The following is a 23775-nucleotide window of genomic DNA, read 5'->3' as shown; positions in this document are numbered from 1 at the left end:
GAAAGTCATATTTTAAGAACTCTGAAGATTTGCAGATTTCATTCAGTAGGGTCCTGTAGGTGTCATGTAAAATGCAACACCTCGGCTGCATGCTGTGTGATCTGGCACATGAGTTAATGTAAAAAGGAAACTCTCAACGATGGAAAGGAAATTAATCTTTCATACAGCATCCTTCATACGTACTCTAAAGCAGAACACTTAGTCAAATTGTTCTAGACATAGACATAATTAAACCAGAGTTAAAGAGTTAAATCAGATAATATAAAGAGAGAAAATCAAGAGTGAGCAGGGCAAAGCATTAACCTCTAATTCTGTTTTTGTGGAGAGACCACTCCTTTGGTTTTTTCAATCACCCACCTTTGCCTGGTGCATGAAGAAGGCCTGGTCTGAGATGGTGGTCTGTTTCACACTGGATTGTTATTCATGGCTGAAGGAAGATTTCTAAACCTTTACTTTTCTACTGACGCAGGAATTTTTGCTACATGAGCAGTCTTACATTGAATGAGAACAGAAGATTGCTCAGACAAACGTTAAACCAAGAGGACACAGCATGCCAATGAGTAGGTGGCATGTGGGGTGAGCTCTACCCAGCACCTGCTGTCCTCAGGCATCAAAATCCCCAGCAGCTTAGAGGGCCATCCATTGAAAAACTGAGACCCAGAGTGAGCCATTATCTTTAAAGAAGTGTTTTTAACTGTTTAGGGACAGAGAGAGTCTGCCATACCAAAAAAAAACCAAACCTCCACACAGCATAAAACACAAACATGAAGGCACTCTTTAAGGAAGTAGAGAGAAGAGGACTGGGAATGAGGAAGAGGAAAAACGGTACACAGTGCTTCAAGAATTTAAAAGCATGGCCAGTTTTGATCTGGACAGAAGGGAGCAGAGGGCCAATGGAGGCCCTCTGGGGATAGCAGTGATACTACTTAGCTCAATAAGAGAACCAGCATCAGCAAGCCTTGTGTGAAGAACTATTCTCTGCAAGGGTCCTGTTGCCTGAAGAGAAGGGACCGCAGTTGTAAGAGGTGCCCAGAACTGCAAGGGTACTCAGCAGCTTTCCAAATACAACAGCCAGTGGCAAGGGGGCTTGGTTTAAGACTTCTGGCAAAAGAACTTCCATTTCCACTGGAATTAAAGATGCAACATGCAGAGCACCCTTCTCTAAACCAACAGAGCCTGTGCGACTGCTGCCCAGAACTAGCTCCACCAGTGCACGTGTGCATGCCGTGATGGAGGAAAACCATTTGGCTGGGATTTTCAGGTAAGCAGGAGGAGAGGAGAAGAGCTGAAGACAGGAGTACAAAAACATCTTATGGAATGTAAGTTACTCTCGTGGAGGTTGGCACAAACCTGCAAAATCTTCAACCGATGAAGCACTGAGGAATAAATACCGCCCTTGTACAGGCATCCCTTCACTGACAGAGTCACCTACCAGTGCAAATTTGACTGCCATGTCTGAAAGAGTCTCTCATTCACAGGTAGGTGTGTCCAGACGGCTCCATTGTGGTTTAAGCAAAGAGATGTCAAATACTGTAGTTAACTTAAGCAATAATAGAAACAATGCCTCATTTGGGGCAGAGAATTCCACATAGCAATCTTAGCAAGTTTAGGGATGGTCATACTTGCCAGCCCCTTTTCGGCTGCTGTTACTTTCTCCTGTGACCCTGTACTATGTACAATATTCAGCACACCAGAGGAATTATGAGGCATCTCTGAGTGCTACCACCCGACAACACATTTTCCTTAAAATAATTTCTAGTTAGAGAACAAGTTCTGCCTATTCAAAACAGTCATTTTGTGAAATTAAAAAGGAAGACCCCCCCCATCCCCTAAGGGCTGTAAGTGACCCGTAACCTCCAAGAAGTTCAATAAAGAATAATTCTTTTTGTTACTATCCTTGAGTTCAAAAAAATGGAAAAATCTGACTCTGTACTAATGCTACAGATATTTTAGCAGAGCTTTTTGAGTGCATAATCAAAACAGTGCTTCAAAAGAGGAATATGGTAATAATTGTAAGAGAAGGTCACAAGGGTGTAGGTTGCTTCAATATGGTCACAACAAAAATGAATTAATTGGGACACATACCAAACAAGCAGGCTCAATTAAGTAAATAAGTCTCTTAACAATTCACTTCAGCATTAGTCACATCAGCCCTCTTTTATCTCTTAAGAAGAAGAAATATAATATTCTCTTCCCTATGGTGGATTTATAGCTATCAGTTCTGGGAAGCTGATGGGAAGCTGGAAAAATATCAGCTTTCTGATTATCTTGAGCTGGTGAAAGCTAGTCCCTTGCAAAGCAGCTGCATATTTTTCATTGATGCAAAAGAGGATACTGTAGGTGTTTTGAAAGTACTTCTATTTACTTTAAACATTTATTCCTGGAGTCCTAACTACAGTGCTTCTTTCTTCTCTTTCAACTGAATCTTCTCTCTGTAGCAAAGTGCTTTTTCTATTCAGCAAGCTTCTTAGCTTGTTCATGGCAAACCAGAGTTGGTCTCTGGTGCAACAGGAGCCTCAGCACTTCGTGGAAGATTTCTCAGCTCCAAGGGAAACCACCCACTTCCACCCACCTTCCCCTCTGGGCAGCTTTGTCTGCAGACTGGAAACTGGAGCTCTGTGTCCATACAGTGGTCCAGAAATCTTCCCAGAACATACCAGTGACCTGAAGAATCAGGTGAGTCAACATCCACATTCAATCCTTGGGCTCTGTCTCTAATTAATGCTGGGGAATGGTGTTTTCTGTGAAGTGAATACAAGTCCAGTGACTCTGAGACCATAATACTGGTTTGTGCACAGCATTCTCTGCGTATCCCAAAGCACTCTACCAAGACAGTCAGCATCGTTATCCTTTAAGAATACCTTACACAGTGGCCAGGAAGAAGACGGACTGAGACCAACTACTGTTAAATAATAAATTACCATTGCGAGAGATGTCCCACAGAAATCCATCTTTCACCATGACATCCCTTATACTAAAACGAAGGGGAAAAAAAAAAAAAGACAAAAAAAAAAGACTTGATATAAGATTTCTGCTTTAAATGAATAATCCACAGCAAATTCCAAAACTTCTATGTTAGGAAAGCATACATGACAAAATAATACTGAAATTATTAAGTAAGTAATAGACTGCATTTCTGTATGGGTTTTGGAGTTTAAAACAAAATATGCTTAGTAAAATGGAAGGCGTCCAAGTTCTCCAGTACATCATTAAAAAGTAATAGAAAGATTAAAACTCAGTATATTACAGGCTAGTAATAAAATTGCATTTCCCTACTAACCCACATCAACTTCATAAGGAGTAGCTGTGTAAAGCTGATCATCCAAGATGGGGTTAGAAACTGCCGGGACTGTCACCATCTGTATTTTCCCTGAGGTAAAGATAAAGTGGATATCAACTGCAGAAATATTGTTCTGTTCCTCCTCTTACCCCTACAAATAGATTAATTTCTGGGAAACAAAGCCCAGCAGCTTGAGAGAGTTACTATTTACCCCTTTCCTAAGCTGTTGGGCATAATTCTGAACATGTATGTATTTTCCGTCTCCACATTTAGTGAGTAATTTTTTTTCTCTTATTCTCAAACTAGTAATATGGAGAGTGCATTAACCACCCCTTCTGAAGAGCCTTTACCCTGACTTTTGTCAAGAAATGCTGAGAGAAGATACCATATCTGGTTGAAGCTGTAACTGAAGAAGAGAACAAAGTGTGACCTGAATACATAACTAACTGTCTAGAGTCACCAAATCAGCCTTGTGACTGCTAGTAGCTGTCACGCACAAAAAGTTCCCCAGGGACTGGCTTTGGACTCTGATATGTGGTACTCTGATTACTTATTTTCTTTTACTTAGCTTACGTATTTTTCAATTACTGCTTCACAGTGTTTTATACTACATTATGTTTTAATCTGTTGTTCAATGCCATGTCTACCTTTATATCTTTATCCTAATAACTGAAAGAATGAAATCACTATTTAACTGAAAAAGACAAAGCTAAGAAAACAAACAAAAAGTATGCTGAAGTGCCTTTCAAAGAAGATAAATTCATATTTATAACCTTTGCTGGTTTACTGTCTGCTCTCACATCCTATAACTCACTTAAACAGCTGCTTCTCTGTTTCATCTTCACACCTCCATAGACCTCGGAAGCAACAAAATCCACAAGGGCAGATCCATGGTCACATGGAATCCAACAGATATAAATTAAATAGATTGTCCTTTGCAATAAGTATTCCTTAAAGAGGTGGAAGTGAGAGGTGCTGATGAGTCTTAACAAGGAAGGTCAAAATTTATTATCTCTCCATTCTTCTGGAAGTGTACGTCATATTTAGACTTTGGGCTATTCAGACAGTTTGACACCACACAGATGGTCAAGAAGAAATCAGGTAAGTAATTTTGAAAATGAAATTAACAGAAATCCTGTGAAGGAAGAAGATAGAGAGTGGTGGTTAGACTATTTTCAATCAATCCTGCTTGCAAGCCAAATACGATCAAGAAAACAAGTTAGATTTCTAGAGGATCTGGTGACAGAATAGCCACCCAGGGTGAGGCTGAGAGCTAAGAGGGAGAGATGGCCAAACTCAGAACAGGAGGTGAACTGGGAAAAGGTAGATGATAGCTGATACAGAAAAAGAGGAGAGGAAGTATGCAGTACCTCCCTCCTCATACTCAAGAGGATGAAACTTGATGTGAAGAACACGAGATGCAGAAGGAAGCTCCCATGGGAGAATGCATCTAAAAAATTCCACCAAACCAGAAAATGAATAAACTGACCAAGAAACAGTGCTGGACAAGGTAACCAGGTTTCTATGAGCTCATGGCAAGAGGATGAACACTACCAGTAGTGGAGATGTCCCACAGCAAGACACCTCACTTTGCTCTGAAAGACTTAGGACATTAAACAGTCATCAGGTAACTTTTGGTTACTACCAGCCTGAAGTGGATTGCTGCTAGCCTGTCCTTTGTGATCTTTCAAGTACCACATGTTTACCCAAGAGGTAAATATACTGCATGCAGCTCTATATGAATGTCACAAAAGCTTGTTCCATTTGTAAGGTTATTACTGTTATGTCTAAAAGACAAAAAGTTCAAGAAATTATTTCTTCAGAAACAAGGTATTCAGGTCAGGCAATCATGCAAACACTGCTTTAAAAACATTTATTTGGTCAAAGAAATTTTCTTTCCTCCTTCTGTCTGCATTCATCTATGTTATTATAATGTCTTCCTACTTTGTGCAGTGTCCTCATCATCAAAGATGCATTTTATTGCTTTGGAGCCTTCCACTTACATGTTCATTTATCACCTCTGGCAAGCACACTGTATTTAAAAATTGAGAACTCCTTTTGTGAAATATGTAATTAAGGCTCTGCTGCAAGCTTGTTTGCTGAAAGCCTGTGAAAGGCTCGCAAGCTCAAAAATATATTGACTATATGAAATTGCAGCGCTCCAAATACTATATATCTTGCTCCCTTCCCAACTTACTTTCACAAAGGTTTTATTTGTAGCACCTGAATTCTTACTTCTAGTAAGTCAGTTAAAATAAGCAGTGGACTCCTTCCAGATACTGTAATTCCCAAGTAAGATATGTCTTGTGACTTATTTAAGGTATCTGTGATCCTGAGTGGTCCTGCAGTCTTCATTTGTCACCGCCAGCATCACAGCAACCTGTCTGGTCTTCTTTTAGGATGTATCTTTTACTGTGAGCAGACTCATCCACTATTAGCCAGAGACAAGCAACTGCTTTTTTGGCATAAAAATTCTCTATATTCCCCACAAAAATAAAAAGAAGTAAGAAAACTTTTTTTTTTTTTTTTAAAAAAAAACCCTCAAGCTTCTGCTGAAATTACAAGCTGGTTTGCCTGACCCCTTTGTGGTGGTTTTTTTAATGCCTTTTTGTAGCTATTAAAAGCAGTCAGTGCTGTCCCCTCTAATACCAATCCAGGGGCATCTGTTCAGACAAACCCACGTTCCCTTGTGTGTGTTGTGGCCTGGCCAGAGGTGAGCTTGCACCACCCTGGGAGCCATCTAGCGCTGGCAGCAGAGCCCTGTGCCCAAGCTAGCATGTTTGAAGCATGAGCAAAGGAAGGGTCTATGTAGCCATGCTCTCAGTCACAACATGTGTCAGATACGAGAAGTTATTCAGAGCAATTTAATAATACTCTAATAATAAAAAATAAAAATTAACACAAAATTATTGCTCAAATAAAAGAACCCTAGTTCCACTTGTGAGGCGGACGTGCACTTTTTTTTCATAAGTCCTGAAAAACTGCACATAATTAGACAGTCTGAATAACAGAATAACTGCACAGAGGAGGCAGAGAAAGTCTCCTTGCTAAATAAAAGACTTTACCAACTAATGCTCTGATGTTTTTCTCAAATGCTTTTGCAAATATCTAACTTTACTATGGAGTATGGTAAAAAGCAGTAATGTTATGATAATTTAAAAATCTTGATATGGAAGCAAATAGAACCCAAGTGATTTTATGTATCAGTAGCATGGTGCTTAAGTTGCTCTTTCTAAAAACATCAACTACCAAAGTTGGATATATTTCAATAAAGAGCTTACATGACCCACAAAAAGAAACATTAATATTGCGCACAGAAGTATTCCAAATGCACAATGATAGGCAACAACACTTGAAAAGGTCACTGAGAAGTGATAAAGATGTCAGGGTTTGTGAAAAGAATAAAAACAAATAAGAGATGAACTTTAAAGATGCTTCCATAGAGGAACATAGGAAAACAGTAAAGCCCACTTCACTCCTAAGACTGAGCGCATTACTCAAAAATGGACAGGCAGAAGCAGGGTGAGAAAAACAAAACCTGAGTCAGGGCAAAGACAAGGTAGGGACACACTGACTTCAATACACAAGGCCACTCCCCACCTTCTACCTTTGCATCAAAACTAACACCTATTTTAACTTCACTTATACAACACAAGACTTCTGAGTAAACAGTGAGGCTTATGATAACCTTCATCTGCATTATAAAGCTTTGAGATTTGCTTTTGTTGTCTGTATTAAGTTCAAAACATAAGAAACGACCAAGAAGAGAGAAAATCCCCAGTTCAAAACTTAAATCAGTCTGTGTAAATTCTGTGCAAGGTGGCTGGAGTTGCAGAGTTTTAAGGAACCCTAAAGCTGCAATAATGTTACAGTCATTTCTTGAAAATTATTTTTACACTATGACATCAAGTTGAGGATAACACTAGACAACACCCTCTATTCCCCCCAACTTTTATTATCCACTGTACTGCTTTAGCATAAAGCATAAACAGGATTGTCTTGGTGGTAACTTCATTCCTCACACAATAAGAAAGAATAGAACAATGTAAAATTCCTGACATACATGAAGTAAGGCTCTGAGCTGTGAATTTACTGGCCAAAAAGAAGTAGTCATGGAAGAGTCCCTGTAGCTCACTGCACAGGCTCCAGGAGTTCCTCAATCTTTCACAGTTATCACAGTGAAGGTCAGTTTGGTTTCATGACTATAGATGAAGTAATGCAATTTGGCCCAGATGGAAACTGGTTTATTTTTTTCAGAGGGAGTTGAGACATTGCAAGAGAGGGATAGGAAGCACCATCAAATCTACTCCCCCAAACGTGTTTCTAAAAGCTCACCTGATCATTGTTGGCCAAGAGAACAATCAGTCCTTTCAGTAGCAAAGAGCTCCATCGTAACTTTACTTTTTATGCTTGTGTAGAAATAATAGCTATTGTAAATAAAAGTTAAAATCTGCATCTATTGTCAGAGAAAAACTTGATAATGTGCTCTCTGTTATCTTTGCACAATATATTTTATGTCAATATAATGCTAGAATATCGTCCTGAAAATATCTTCATAACTGTAAGATGTGCCATAATGCATTTACATAAGCTCTCTCTAATTCACTCCCAAGCAGGTGGCCCTCACATTTAGCTCAACCATTTACACTGCTTGTAACATTTATTTTGGGTGCTACAACATTGAGTTCATATGAACTTATGAAAGTATAATTTGCTCCTACTGTTATTTTTAAACCACAATTAATTAATTTCCATAATGCCAACAGGCTTCTACCCTTTTAATTTCTTTTTCCTACAATTCTGCTTAAGACACACTTCGTAAGAAACCCTTTTAAAAATCACTCAGACATTTGTGCACATTTAGGACCATTATGGTGTATGTAAAAATTTTCCTTTTTTTCCTTTTGTTTTTGTCACTGTGCCAATTTCTACTTGCAAGTCCACCTGAAATAGGGGCTTTTCTTTCGTAGAGAGAAGGTAATAACACATGTAGGGCACTTTGTAGAGGCCAACACTAGTACTCCCCATCCAGAATTCAGATACAAATAAAGACAAATTGGCCTTTAAACTACAGTTTTCAGTCTTCTGTGTCCTTTTTAGTGAAGCACAAGCCGCTGTACTAGAGAAACTGTAAGCTGGTGACCAGAAGCCTCAGTGGGGAAATGCAAAATAAAGTCTCAAATGCAGACTGAGTCCCTCATCCTGAGCTGACTGAATTAACACAAAAGCGTCAAAACTAGATGAAAGTAACCGTGAACATTCGGCCAGATCCACCTTTCCATCCATGTTTCAGCAAGCTGCCAGGGAAAGGCACCACCCTTCACAGTACGTGGTTGCTGCTGTAAAAGAAAACGTTCTTACTGCTTTTATTGCAGATTCCCCAAGTGATAAGCAGTGAATCTGCCATTTCCTTGAAGCACTTAACTCACTCTTTTAAGAGATTTACCTCTCTCCTTGCTCTCTCTCTTATCACAAGCACATGCATCTACCTGCAAACCATCCTCTCCTTCCTTCTGCACTACTCTCCCACCTGCCTTCTGCTCAGGTTGCATTTGCAGGACACTAGTCAGCACCACGACTGCTCCAAACTCAACTAAAACACCCAGCAACCACTAGGGCAAATTTGTACCCTGACTGAAATCATGCTGCAGAAGAAAAAAAACTTATCCTCAGCTTTGCTTAGAGTATTTTTAAACAACAGGGTTTTTTTTTTAAATATAGCTGTCCAAATAGGCTGATGAATTTTGCACTTAATTTACTCTTAGGCAGACAAATATTAGAGAAGACAACCTTATACAAAATAAGATTGGTGAGGGCTGGAGAGTCCCAAGGTAACTCTAAAAAGAAATGTCAGGAATGATGTGTTCCAATTCCTTTTGCAGAGTGAGAAAAGTTATTTTAAAACCTGTCTTTCTATTTCACTTTGAGCTTGTATTTGGAAAAGTTTAATATTCAGGAAACAACGCTGACTCAATGCTGATGTTCATTTTTACAAAAGATTCCAATATTAAGAAAGACAAAAGAAGATATGAAACTATAGATAGGTTTGAATAAGATGCAGAGTCTAAAACACAGTATACTGGGTATTTATCAACCAAAAGCATCATCTATCAAGTCTCTTTCAAGAGGTTACTTAATCGCCATTATAGCTTTGCTACTGAATTTATATCACAGAATTAGAGCTGGAAGGGACCTCAGGAGGCCATCTTGTCTCTCCCTCGCCCAGAGGCACACCAGCCACACACCAAACATACCTGCTAGTCCCGACAGGTGCTTGTCTAACTTATTTTTTTAAAAACCCTCCTGTGACAGAGGTTCCACGGCCTCCTGTGACAGTTCTGCCAGTGCAAAACCACCCCACTGCTAGAAAGTTTTACTTGGCGTTTAACTTAAATCTCCTCTGCTGTCATTTAAGCCTGTTATTCCTTATCCTGCTCACATGAACATAGGCAAGGTTTATTCTTTTTCTCTGAAAGCTGTCATTTTACATATTTGAATACCATTATCACGTCTCCCCTCTTTTCTTCTCCAAACTAAATAAACACAAATTCTTCAACCTTTACACACAGCTCATGTTTTCTAAACCTCTGACCACTGCTGTCCTCCACATTGTTCTTGGATTACAGAGCCCAAAACTGAATTCAGGGCTCCAGCTGTAGAGCAGAATTACCACATGTGCCCTACAGACAACATTCCTGACATCTCAGCCGGATGTTTGCCCTTTCTGCAATGTGTACAGTGTCAGCTCTACATACAGTTCTGACCAAGACTAATCCAGATCCCTCCGTTAAGTTGCACTGCCTGGGCATTCATCCCTCCTCTTTCTTTGTGGCACTCATCATTCCCCCAGGCACAGAATTTTGTCCTCACTGAATTGGCTACTATTTTCCAGACTGTTTCTTCAATTCCTCAAGATAAGACTGAACTCTAATTCTGTCCTCTGAAGTGCATATGGCACCTCCACACATGGTGTCACCAGGACATTTAATAAACACGCTTTCTCTTCCATCATCCACGACATTTATGAAAGGACTGATTAATACCAGAGCAAGCACAGACCCTTGCAGAACCACACATGGTCCCTGGGGTTTGACAACTACACTTAACCACTTAATTATAGTTGTAGCTACCCTCGGTTTCCCTGCTTACTATGAGCATGTTGTGGGAGGCAGCGCCAAAAGCCTCACTCAACTCAAGAGGTCAAGTTTCTTTAAGGATCCGGCAACAACTATTGTTAGGCTTCTTTCCATACCAATCTCCAAGTTGGTTACAGTTGTCCTTCCTGAAACCAACTGCTGTTATTTTGCTGTTTTCCCTTCTTCCTTTCCTAAAAACCACATTCTATCACTTCATGGTCATTCTTCACCAAGTTGCCTTCTGTCACCTGTATCAAAGATCCCAAGAACTTGCCAGACAGCCTTGTGTTGTCCTGAATTCACTTGCCAGCAGAAGACAAGGTAGGCAAAATCCCATATTTCTCATTCTGTACTTTGGATGAGCGTAGCTGCTCAGGAAGCCTTTCTCAAATTTGACCACCACTTGTGTTACGTATTTATTTAAAAATATTGATAGCAACAATTATTTTACTTTTTAAAAAATCACTTACTGTTGAATAACTTTTAGAGACTCACAAAACATATAAAAAAAAACATGATAAGAGATGCAAAAACCTGCCCTGTTTGAAAAAGTAAAAAAACAATTGCTAAGTTTTGTTTTTCCATGTGGGATGAGACAGTTACTTTTGGTCATTTTGCTTTGGATTTGATGTTGGTGATATTTCTTAACAGCTTTTGGTTTGCTGGGTTTAATGAATGGGGTCTAGTTTGGGTTTATTCTGAACAAAACCAGAAGGTATTTGCTCTAGTGAAATTACTTTGTTCTTCTGTCCTTTACCATGAGGTTGATCCTGCTTTAGGAGGAACAAACATAAAAGGGAAATGAAAGAAAATAAGTGGTTTTGCCTGTATAAGAAGACTGCACAGTATTACAGGGAAAAAAAGTTACCATGTATAAAGCCAGTCCATAATAAAACAAGGATCACAAATTTTCAGATAGATGTCAAGTGCCTTTTAAGACAGCCATTAGACATGGACATGAATGTGTATCTTTCTGTTTGTCTATTTTAATTAACACCTTTCATCTTGAAGGTCCTGTGAATAATTGGCAAAGTAATTAGTGCAGTAACTTCACAAGGAAAAGAAGTGAAATCTGTATGTCCGTAACAATTCATGTAAAGTCCTGCTATTTAGCATGTTGTGCTGGTTTTGACTGAGACAGAGTTAATTTTTTCCATAGTAGCTTGTACGGGGCTGTTTTGGATTTGTGCTGAAAACAGTGTTGATAACACAGGGATGTTTTAGCTATTGCTGAGCAGTGCTTACACAGGGTCAAGGCCTTTTCTGCTTCTCACAACACCCCACCAGTGAGTAGGCTGGGGGGGGCACAAGAAGCTGGGAGGGGACACAGCCAGGACAGCTGACCTCAACTGACCAAAGGGGTATTCCATACCATATGACGTCATGCTCAGCATATAGAGCTGGGGGAAGAAGAAGGAAGGGGGGGACGTTCGGAGTGATGGCATTTGTCTTCCCAAGTAACCGTTATGCATGATGGAGCCCTGCTTTCCTGGAGATGGCTGAACACCTGCCTGCCCATGGGAAGTAGTCAATGAATTCCTTTTGTTTTGCTTTGCTTTGCTTGCACGCGTGGTTCTGCTTTACCTGTTAAACTGTCTTTATCTCAACCCACAAGTTTTCTCACTTTTACCCTTTCGATTCTCTCCCCCATCCCACCAGGGGGGAGTGAGCGAGCGGCTGTGTGGGGTTTAGTTGCCGGCTGGGGTTAAACCACGACACGTGTTGTATTGAGAGAGGGACTGGCCAATTCACCAGGAGTTTCATGGGTTCCTCAGAAGGATCTGATCACATTCCCCTTAGTTGCTGTAGGAATGGCCAATAAATACTGATTGTTGAGAAAAATTAAAACATGTACAACTATGCACATGCTGCACACTTCATTTGTCCTATTTTAGCCAAAGAACGCACTGTGCATGTTGGAGCAAGAGGCGATTTGCCGATTTGAAATGGTCTGTTCTGCATAATAATATTTTCAGAACTGAAAGGTACTTCGTCAGTTATGAAGACTGCGTGGCTGCTCAGGACATAGTGACTATTACTGTACCACAGATCTGCAACACACATGGACTAGATGCAAACCTGTTTGGCAGCAGACCCAGAAAAAGCTGCAAGAGAAATGTGATGCTGTAATCAGTTGCAGCCGTGTTGGTTATGATCCCATTAGATGAACCAGAAATTTGGAACCCTCTGCTCGATCACTGTAGTGCAAAGCGGTTGTCAAGGCAGCTGGGTGCATAGCGAAAGAAGGCTGCACCCAAGACGATCATGGGAATCTGAAGACAGGGTGCGATAGATAAAAAACATGCTAGAGCCAGAACCACTGTCACACAGTTTAGCACTGAATTCTGTTGAACAAATTCTGCAAAATCTGTCTTGCTTTGGAGAACTATGCCAAGCACAGCCCACTTCTATAGCAGTCCAACTATCTCACCTTCCTAGAATCGCTTTCCACAACTTGCCAGCTATCTGTCTCTTGCTATCAGACTTCAGAGAGGAACCACGATGGCTGACAGTCCCTAGCCTTCTAGAGAGTATACACCAGTCAATGTGTACCCAAAAGACATTCTTTTTGTGTGAACAATGAAAGTAAAATTGTTCTAATTAACTCCATGGGTATACAGCTGGGAAGCTATACAAGGGCAATTTAAATGCCAACATTTCATCGCTGATCACTTTAGCAGAAATCCTCAGGGCTTGTGTGTTTCACAGTCCCCTAAGGCCTAAGGACATTTTCCAGGGTGATAGAAGTGCCAACAGTCCCCTGCACAGAAATCAAACCCTCAAGGTGTCCCTTCATTTCTGCAGTACAGTTACAGTGGTCTCAGGGACAATGTAAGATAAGTTAAAAGTAGGAAGTCTGGCAGCAGGCTAAAAGAGACCAAGAAGGAAAATGGTCACTGGCAACTTGTGAAGAAATGGAAACTATAGTCGGTTTCACTCTAACCTCATATTCAATTTATTGAAGTCTGACTTTCTTAACTAACCTAGTGATGACCCAAAATTCAGAGCTGGTTGCTGTAGATGGTTGCAGAAGTTTAGTTTGCTGGAGAGGACAGGAGACCAGAATCAAGCACAAATACTGCTGGAAAATAGTATATATGAAAGAGCATGTCTGCAGGCTGGACCAAAATAAGAGCTCTTGCTATCTACTTTCTAGATGCTTTAAGCCACACAAAATTACAACACCAAGAGGTATACTGACCTTGAAGTGTCTTTAAAAAGGGATTAGGAAGGAAGACACATGCAAAATACTTCATACCAAAGAACGTGGTATCTGTGCAACATGAACAGCTTGATTATTTATCATGTTCAAGTTAAAAATCTAAACTCTCAGGAGGTGTTTTTCAACTACAGTCACAGAAGAAAGTAAACAAGATTAAGCATGGGCACAGCCACATCAATCTCACACAAATGCTACAATTTCACATGGCCGAAAGATATGGCCTTGCCTTCACCCTGCTCAAATCCCAACATTCCCACAAACTATAAGAAAAAAAAAAAAGGAGATTAGTTCACTACTTCCCCTGATCTGGCTTACAATGTGGCCACACAAATGTTAGTACTGCTGTGTTGGAGAATGTGCAAAGATGAGGCCCAAGGAGCAGGCATATTTTCCCCTTTAAGTAAATTAAAGTTACAGTGGAATTACTGCTTTAGAGAAAAGAAGTAGAAGGAGGCTGTGAGTATGAACAGTAACAGGAGAAACGTGTACATCTCCCGAATAGTCCTGTAGTTCCAAACATAAAGGAATCTTTGTTACACATATTACCTTAGTTCAATAAACATAATGCCACTAATTACATCATCAATAGAAATACAACTGACAGTACCAAAATCCCAAATTTTTGCACTATGTTTCCAATTTTCTACTGAACTAAGTATCATGCTACTGATTCAATATTAGCTTCTGGACATTTCTGAAGTGGAAGCATGGCCTATCTGTCATCTTACAGGTCAGTAAAGAGTGTGAAGACACAGTGACAGAAGAGGCTCTGATGCATTTTCAAAAAGGTACTTGAGGACAGAAGCTTTATTGGCTTTATTTCATTGAAATAAATAACACTGGTAAATTTAGCTCTGGCACCAATGGACAAAATTTAAAAAGCCAGGGCTATTCATGGACTACAACTCCCCAAAACCTACATCCTCCAGTTCCAAAGGTCTTTTTTAGCCATGTGAAATTCACTTACCACAATCAAAATTACAGTTTTGCAAGAAGTAGTAAATTTTCATAAAAAGATGGATTTTTTTTTTTTAAATTTAATCTCTACAGGTGAGATTGTTCCAATATTTGGCACTGTTAATGTAAATGAAGGAGAATATCAGGTCCTTGGTGAACAGGAGAGAAAATAATGAAATACTATTATACTACACACAGATATACATGGAGAAAAAATACTCTCAAAACCCCATGGCTAGAGTCTTCGCCAATATTAATGAACTAACCGGAAAAGGAACAGTGAATATGACTCCTCTGGATTTCATGAAGGCAGGTTTGATTTACAGTATGAGTCAGTGAGATAGTGGAAAACTATTAAAACACATTAAAGATTGGCTAAGGGTCAGGAACACCAGTGTAAGATCAAGTTTTTAATTTATCTAGCGATCTGGACTGAACCATATAGTCTGACATAAAACTAAACTCTGTTCTGTCAAAAGAAGAGTTATAAAACAGAAGATAAAAATGCCCTTTTAAAGTGACTGTTTGAAATGAAAATTTTCATTTCTTCTTTCTACCTCTTGCTAGGCCAAAAAAGGTCATTTTGCTATTCTTATAGGGGAAAGCTGAAATTATTGAATTGTTTTGGATATGACTTTGTATTAGATATGACTTTGATACTATGGTAATTTTTGAGCGAAGTGTGTTCGATTGATGTGGACATCAATGCTATTTTATTTTATTTCTATTTTTGAGTAAAAATGAGCTTATTTGGACAGTAATAGTAATACAGAAAAGTGTAATGTAACTACAACTAACTGTGTATGGTTATTAACATACAAAATACCTTAAAAAGGAAGGGAAGTAGTTCCTCAAATCTGTCCAATACTTTTGAACCATGTAGCATAGGAAACTACTTTCTTGCCTTCTCAGAATATTAAGAATTCACCACAGATTATCAGGGAGTTACCATGACTTCTGTGAGGCTGTTAAGTCCCCTTCTGACAGCTGTTGGAGATTTCATTGTCATTTCCTTGGGTACCAGACTTAAAAGCTGCGGCATGAGAATCACTTCTCCTGACTGTGATACTGCTGCTGATCAGGATTACTTCACCTTTATTTCAGGCCAAATCCATCACTATGTTGTTATTTATTTAGAGGTGTTTTTCTCCAGTAAACGCCCTGATCAGTGCATTGCTCTCACACATCTTTTATCTCATCTTTGCATCTTATATGTCTTTCCTAATTATTTCATACTCCTTGGGGATCTTACGTACTCAATGCCCTACAAAGAGTGCTTTTCCTCTTAAATACCTTATCTTGCAATTTTCTTATAAACTGGCTACGAAGTGAAGTGGTTTGCACTGAGGAGGCCACTAAGCTGCAGTCTCAAGGACTGAACTTTGGACCAACCGTACTTAAAAATCCTCTTTAATAGTCTTCAACACAAAAAAATCCAGCATTGCATTAATGAAAGCAGTATCATCAATATGCAGAAATTTCAGAGTATTAAAGAAATAATCTTGAGAGCTAGAGTAACAAGTGAAACAATTCAAATTACAAGGTCATATACCTAGAAAGTAGGAACAAGAATTTCTGTTGCATGCTGAAATCATCAGCTGAAATTGTAAAGGAAAAGAAAAACATGTTACTATTTGATTAGGAAATTAACTGAGAGTCATCAGCATGTTGTAGTTACAAAGACTGTGATTAATCAGGAGAGGCATTTCCAATATACATAGAGAAGACTGCATGCCTCTGGAAAAGTCATTGGTAAGACCTCCTGTAACACAGCATATATAGTTCTGACTACTCATATTTGCAAAAATTAATTTCCCTAAACAAAGGCAGAAAAAGGCTATGATGTCAGTCAGGAAATGGAACCCCTAGCATACTAAAAGACTAAAAGACATTGGCTGGCTCACTTTTCCAAAATGAAGACAGGATTAGGAGGATGTAAGATGGCACATCAGATGGTGAACATCACAAGGGAAAAGAATTATCAAAGTTGAAGGACAGCATTGGTGAAACAACAAAAGTAGAACTTGCTGTGAATAAATTCAGGCTGAAAAGAGAGTGGTCCCAGCCCTTCAAAGGGGTGAGCTTCTGAAACACTGTCCTCATACAAATAATGACAACAGGTCCATATTATTCATTATCAAGATGGATCTTGATAATGAATGAGATTACAGAATGTTGTTACCTATTATAGAAAAGAATTGAATGTGACACATGAGATATCTTACTGTCCTATGTTCCTGTCACTTTTCCCAATTCCTCTGCAGCTAGAGTGCCAAGAAGTCTGCAGACAGAAAGTTGGCAGGAGTCTGGGGATACAACCGCTCATATTTGTGCTCTCTTGGCAAGAAGCACTATGTACATGGGGTTCCACCAAGGCCACCCAGACCAACTGGCAGTGAAGGCTTCCTCATGCCTCTCTGCCTGCCTGAGTCAAGTCTGGTTGCAGAGAACCAGCACAGAGCAGCAGCTCAGACCCCACGCTTGTTCATCAGCCTCTGCTAGCTGTGGTGACAGTGGCATGGAGTTGCATTTTTGGATATGGGCACTGCTTAATGAACACTCTTGGCCATTAGCAATTAATCTGCTTGGATTTTAGTTGATGACTTGAAGATGACACTGGACTGGCAATTTCCTGTCATTTTCTTATGCTGTTCTTTTCTACTTCTTACTATCCTGTTTCAGGGATGAAGTAACCCAAAACAAATCTCAAGAGAAGGCATACATACCATTTATCCATGGGACACCACATAGACATTTCCACAGCATTTTCTGTTACATCTGGTGGCCTTTACGATGGTTTGTTACCGTTCCTTTATGCCACTCTCTGCATGGATAAAGTTTCTTCTGAGCTATCCATAGCACTACATAGACTATTTCTTCTTGCAAGGCTGAAACTAGTAGGAAATCTACCTGTGGGTATTCTGCTGTTCTTTTACATGAATATCACATTTGTAATTGATTAAAAATTTAAATCACATTCCTGGTGCTACTGTGAAGTTGCACTTCAGGTCCAAGAATTTATTATGAAGCTGAGAAAAATCAACATATTTGGAACGATAGGGTTGTTCCAAAAATAAAAATGAAGCAGAAACTGGCATTTTTTATTTTCAGTATACATGCTGCTATTACATATCAGAGTCTTATAATCACAGAGCAATGTGTATTATAATACACAGACCTATCAAGGTAATGCATATATTCCATAAGGCAGAATATGGGGCAGCATAAACATACAAAACCCAGTTCCTCAGAAGCCATTCTAACATTCCAGGATGTCCTAACCAAGTAGATACTTTACATCTTTTAAGCAGAAGATTAAACATGTCACCAAAACCCATCCACGGTTTTAGTGGCCTCACTTAAAATGAAGTCTTACAGAGAATTAAAATTCTTATACATTCATCTTGGTATGATGTAAGAGTATTGCTGCTAGAGGCCATGTCCTCTGAGGTATTGAGCACTGCCTGAGGAGTCTAAGAGTTCTCGTCTTTCATCTGGGTATATGAATATTCCATGTTATGCCAAGGTCAAAAGCCAGGATTGAACTGCTAACCTGGTTTACATTTTAATACTTAAAAGCACCACACCTGATCTGGTTCTCCTCGCCCTGAGTTACAAAATCCACTACTTCCTTGCAAAAGTGCAGCTGAGGCTAGCCTGAAGACAAAACCCTTGTCCTTACGCTACAAATTCTCTTCTTCTTGCTATGCATATTTATCCTTAGACAACATCTAGCTCTTAACCTCATCTGCCACTTCACAAGCTGTCAAATGACTATTCAAGCATTAAAAAAAATGAAGGGTCTGTTAAGTTGTAAATTAAATGACAGTCTATAGCTGAAAATTAGCAGTAACGTGCCCAAAACTTTATTGATTGCTAAGAAAAGGTGAATAACCCCCCCTACGGCTGGCTGTGTAATTACTGACCTTTAGAACCCAAGAGCTATTAATTTAAGAACAGATATCAGTGAACTAGCAAACGAGTTATTTTGCAACAGGACAGTAAAGGCACATATCAAGTTTTTGCATGTGTTCAGTGCCACCCTGAATAGTATTGTTACATGCCTGTATTTTCCATTTCAATGCAGAATATAACCCAAGCTACATCTGGACATAAAATGCCTGTCAACTAGTTCAGAAGATCAGTGGGAATGTACCCACAGATACTAAGGCCTTTCAGTATGTTTTAAGAACCCCACATTCTTCCAAAAAGGTTTCTAAATTACTGTTAAAGGCAGGAAAATTGTATTGCCAAGCTCAGACACTCTGATACATGTACTGCAAACATTTAATCTGTGTTCTGAGAGATGGAGATGAAAATGGCCAGTAACAGGAGAATAGCAGACAGTAATCTGACATCAGTAAAGTTTCTTTACATATGGCAGACACACACACAAAAAAGCCCCACCTCTGTTAAGACTGCTGAGTTTAATCTGTTATAGACTGTACGATTCATGGAAATAGTAGTTTAAAGACTATTAATACAAATGCTTCAGCAATATTTAACTTTTTTCTTTTCTTAATAATAAACATTTATTGTGATGGAGAGAGCTGCGTTTTGACAAAGCAAACTACATTTAAGAGCATTGGTCAGGTGGTGGAGTTTACAGTAAGAAAATTTTAAAAAGATATATTAACTGGAAGAAATGAAAGAAAAAGGTATCTGACCTGGTGCAGATGTCCTTCCATGAAGGGTAGTTTCATTAGGCAGGAGATCTTTTGAGTTGGAAGTAAACGGTGATTGTCTAAATGTGTCTTCAGAAAAGAAAGGGCTATAGGAAAAAATAAGACAACTTTTGGTAAACAAAATAGCAGTTAACAGAAGAAGTAAATATTATTTTTGACCCTAACTTCTTAATATTATAACAAATACCATCTTGTTAAAAGCCTTGTTTCATTTACAGAATTCATGCTGAAAGATATGCAGACCGTGAGGCAAGGTGTGGAGAAGAGGCATGCTTTGGTAAAATTGCATCTCAGAGTGAAAACTGAAGTCCTCCCAAAAGGCTTTTAACTACTTTACAACATCTCAGATTTGCTATATCACAATACAATACGGATCATTAAAATTAATGCTTCAAAAATTTGTATTCTACCGTCATATCTGGAGAGGGCAATCAGGAAAGGTGGAAAATATTATTATTTAATAATCTGAGGTATATAGTAATTATTTTTCAAACAAAATTTTTTACATTTTAGGTTAAGATGCTGAATAGTTCTCTTTTGACACGGCATTCCATGAATGAAATTAACTCCATGAGTTTGATTTTTAAAGCAGAAAACAATTCATATAAGCTAACTGAATGGTTACTTCCCAAAGATTGTTAAGTGCAAAAATTATGAGCTACTTGACTCCAAAAAGAATAGCATGCTTTGGTTTTGGTTTTAATTAACAGGCAGTAAAAAGTCAATTTCAATAGTGAATTGGCATTTCTGTCAAAGTATTTTGTTTTCTGCTCAATTAAAGATCATAACAGAAACAAGAATTCCTTGTCTACAGTACAGACAGACATCAGTAAGAGGTACATCAAAAAATTCAAAATGGAAAAAGACAGTCTTTCTTGGAAAACTGTTTTCTAAGGCAGTGTATTCCATCTGCATGCAAACTATCAATTTCTTCTAAGCAAAATGAGAATTAGATTAAATCTGATCTCTCTCATATTGAGAATCCTTAACAGGCTGGTGTATAGTAGGCGTTTTAAAGGTGCAGGACAGGAGGCCAGCTCATTTCTGCAGCCTGTTCTTATTCAGTAATAAAATCCAAGAACCTTTTCAGGATAAAGAACGTAGCATGAGGTCTTATGAAGCATTGCACAGCGGGTAGTCCAGACCCAGAAAGTATGTGCCAGCAGCACCAATCAAGTTGACTCTACCAGTCCAGATACCCAAGGTGTCAATCTAAACAACGGCACTTGCATAAGTTTTCCCTCATACAGTTTTTCTGCAGAGAGTGAACAAGGTGTTCTCCACTGAGTCACTTGAATTCTTAGTCAGATCTCTTCTGCCTCTTTGGGAAACTTGTCGATAATTAGTGAACTTGATCATGTAACACTTTTGGCAATCACGTTATTTGCTTTCTCATTAAGTTTTTTGGCCATTACTCATTTTGTGCTGTTCCATGTGTGACAGTTAATGGGATGTTTTGGTATTTCTACAAAAGTTTGAATGTAACCATAAACACAGTCAACATTAGGTTGTGCTGAAGGGTCAGGCATGAAGCTGCCCCAAACCTTAACAGTTCAGTGTATGCAGATAGCTGAACAATGCATAATACTCAAGAAAACAAGTGATCAGGATAAAGCAAAACAGCTCCATCTCACATGTGCAAAACGTAACTTTTTCCAAGACTCACAATCCCACTCGGGGTGACATAATATAGAACAGACTGACGCTGTATAAAAATATGGCATAATTTATTGCAACATTCCTCTCACTGGTTTAATAATGATTTGAAAGAAAAACACCAATAAAAAAAGTTTTATTACTGTTGTAACTCTTCAGAATCTTGTAATCCACTCAGGTTTCCACGTTGGCCTGCCTGCTTGTGCCTTAGATTCAGTCACTGGGACACTGCTCATTGCTGGTTCTAAGCAAAATGGATGATGCAGAACTTATCTATTTCAGGCTAGGCCATATATCATGAGCAGGTTGCTGTTGAAGACTGCATCGTGTTGTGTCCCAAGGATTTCCCTCTCCGCCATCAGTCTCCGGTGAATTATAGAACCATCCTTGGATACCTCTTTTCTGCCTTCCTCTAGAATGGCAGCTGAGTTGCTTCAGTGTTGGCCCTATTACTATTTTTATTTCAGCAGATATGTCCTCCAATTCCCAGTGCAAAGTATGGAGGGAGGGGCTCCTGCTTCATAGTAAGAAACTACATAAATTGTTCTCAATCACTGCGCAAAGTCCCTTCTGATGAAGATTAAGCTTTAGGATTTTTTGTTTTCTGGCTGCACTTTTCCAGTTTTATGGCTACACAGTTCTCTAGATGAAAGAAACTTATCTTGGCATCTTACGCTGGCGTACTCACTTCCAGATCATTTGCTTCTCCACTTTGTGTCTTCATATCACAGATGGCAGGCTCTACCATCTCACTCAGCCATTGAACTGTGAGGAATCCTTGCCAGTTTCGGCTGCTTAAGCAAACTCATATGGAAGTGTATGCTCGCAAAGTCCAGGAATACTCACAGGAGGAATAGCAACAGATAGGCGACAGTTAGAAATGTTAATATGGAATAAGACAGCAAAAAGTGCTCGCGTACCCCATCTTGGTGGGCTTTGCTGATTTAAGACTCTCATCAATGACACAGCTTAATCTCTCTGCTCCCCAACTACTCGCAGGTGGACAACACTGACCTCACCTTGGCTCTCTGCAGCTATCAGCAAACTTCACATAACAATTGTGATTCAAATGCCTTTCTGTCATTACTCCAGATGTAGGTTGGTGAGCCAAACTGCAACACCACACATTTTCTTAATGCAGTCTGAGTCCCTCTGTCCTCCACTGGCTGCTCTATCACATTCTGGTTTTGAGAAGGTCTCATACCCTTATCAGTAAAGACTTCCAGCTGTTTGTTTGGTTTTGGGTGGGGTTTTTTTGGCAAGGTCTTTCAAGTCAATCTGAACTTGCAGGATTTAGTAGACTGACTCACTTCCCTTTAAGAAGCTCTTCTCATTCATGTCTTCTGTTGATAGATAGGTAAGATAAGAAAAGCACCGGGAAGAACTGAATCAGGTACTCAGCATTTCATGCCCTGATGGGTAGCAGCCATTATCAGGACTTCTCAGTAAAACTCAGTGCAAATTTGACAACAGCCAACTGTAGTACCCTTTTAAAAGCTGGCAGCCAGAAGGAGGGGAAGTTATCTTTGAACTGTCCTCAACCTTTCCAGTTTGAATTATCTTTGATAGATCCAAAAGTAGCTCTGGATTCTCACACCAGTCCTGGCGGTAACATCATGAGACATTGAAATCTATTTTCAACTGACTATTTGTCACCCACTCCCTGCAACGCACACTGGATGGTTAATGAGTAGTTGGACAATATGTGCATTTATCTCCATATATATCTCTCAGGCTTAAGTAGTCACAGGAAGGCTATGCAGGCTGCATATTCCACAAATTTCCAAACTAGCAAATATGGGAAGCGTTCACAGTAGCCAGAAATTAAAAGCTCAATTTAATTATCTTTCAACTTGTAACATCAGAAAATCCCTAATGTACATTTACTGAGCTAGTCAGGTTATTTTAAAAAAAGTTATTTATTTATTACAGTTACCATGAATGAATGGGATAGGCCTAGGAATTTAAGAACAACATATTTTAGAGATCTTTTCTTCGGTAACTGAAAGGCTTTTCAATTTCTGTCTGAACAAAGTTGTCTTAGTTAGTAGGCACTGAACATGCTGGGAACTTCTGCAGAACGGGCTGCAGAGGCACAGAAGATCTTACTCTATCTTTGAAGGAACTCTTTGTCACTTCATTGTGCTGTCTCCAACCCATCCACACTGATTAGGGAACTTTCAAGTAGGAAATAAATGTACTCTTGCCAATTCCTGCCTACTCCTCACCATGGGCTCCTAAGTTTTACCAATTCTAGCTAAAACTTACTACATAAGAGCTTTGAATTTTCTCATAGGGACACCTCACTTTGCTGCTCATGTATATGTAAACAACTCATGGGCTTGTTCCCAGCCACAATACTGTAAAGTGCATCTTTCTTTAACAGCATGTGCTATAATTGGATCATGTTTTTAATTCCTGGATAATTTCATTTATTGTATTAATGTGACTGTAATCTTTAACAAATGTTTCATTAGCATTGTCTTACAGTCTGACTTTTAAAAATTCATCTCTAGAAGGCATTGAGATGATAGAAATACTAAACTGAAATTTTATTAAAGAAATCCAAGTTTGACAGAAGACAATCGAAATCACCTCTTCTTACGTTGGTCCATGTCTTAAAACCCAGTTGTCAGCCTGTTCTTTCCTCAAGCACTGCATGAACTATGCAGTTTCTTTTAAGTTTCAGTTTTTGTAGAAAAAAATAGAAAAAATAATTCTTAAAATTATGTGTGAATACTTGATCAGAGGAGGACAGTCATCTTGGCCCAAAGGCCTTTTGTCTCATGAACTCTAAGCAATCAGGTGTATAGGTGTAATTTTTCAGATACAGGTTAC

The 23775-nt window shown here is 39.1% G+C and overlaps 1 protein-coding gene and 1 long non-coding RNA gene across 3 annotated transcripts in view; one reads left to right on the top strand and one right to left on the bottom strand.

The window, feature by feature from the left end:
* Positions 1-23775, bottom strand: part of ZNF827 (zinc finger protein 827) — a 110428-nt gene that overhangs the window by 13952 nt on the left and 72701 nt on the right. For both annotated transcript variants that reach the window (XR_012042703.1, XM_072862766.1), the window contains exon 8: positions 19264-19367. Coding sequence is in view for 1 of the 2 variants with exons in the window: in XM_072862766.1 (XP_072718867.1) it covers positions 19264-19367 (104 nt within the window). In the remaining variant the exon portion in view is untranslated. The remainder of the gene's footprint in view (positions 1-19263; positions 19368-23775) is intronic.
* On the top strand, positions 224-3933 carry LOC140652256 (uncharacterized). The gene is made up of 3 exons (XR_012042705.1): positions 224-1478; positions 2439-2676; positions 3587-3933. It is a non-coding gene; the product is annotated as an uncharacterized lncRNA (long non-coding RNA).

Source organism: Ciconia boyciana, chromosome 5 (assembly GCF_034638445.1).
Source record: "Ciconia boyciana chromosome 5, ASM3463844v1, whole genome shotgun sequence".
Classification (NCBI taxonomy): Eukaryota; Metazoa; Chordata; class Aves; order Ciconiiformes; family Ciconiidae; genus Ciconia; species Ciconia boyciana.
Note: the sequence above shows the minus strand (reverse complement) of the source record. Positions and strands in the feature narration are given on the sequence as shown.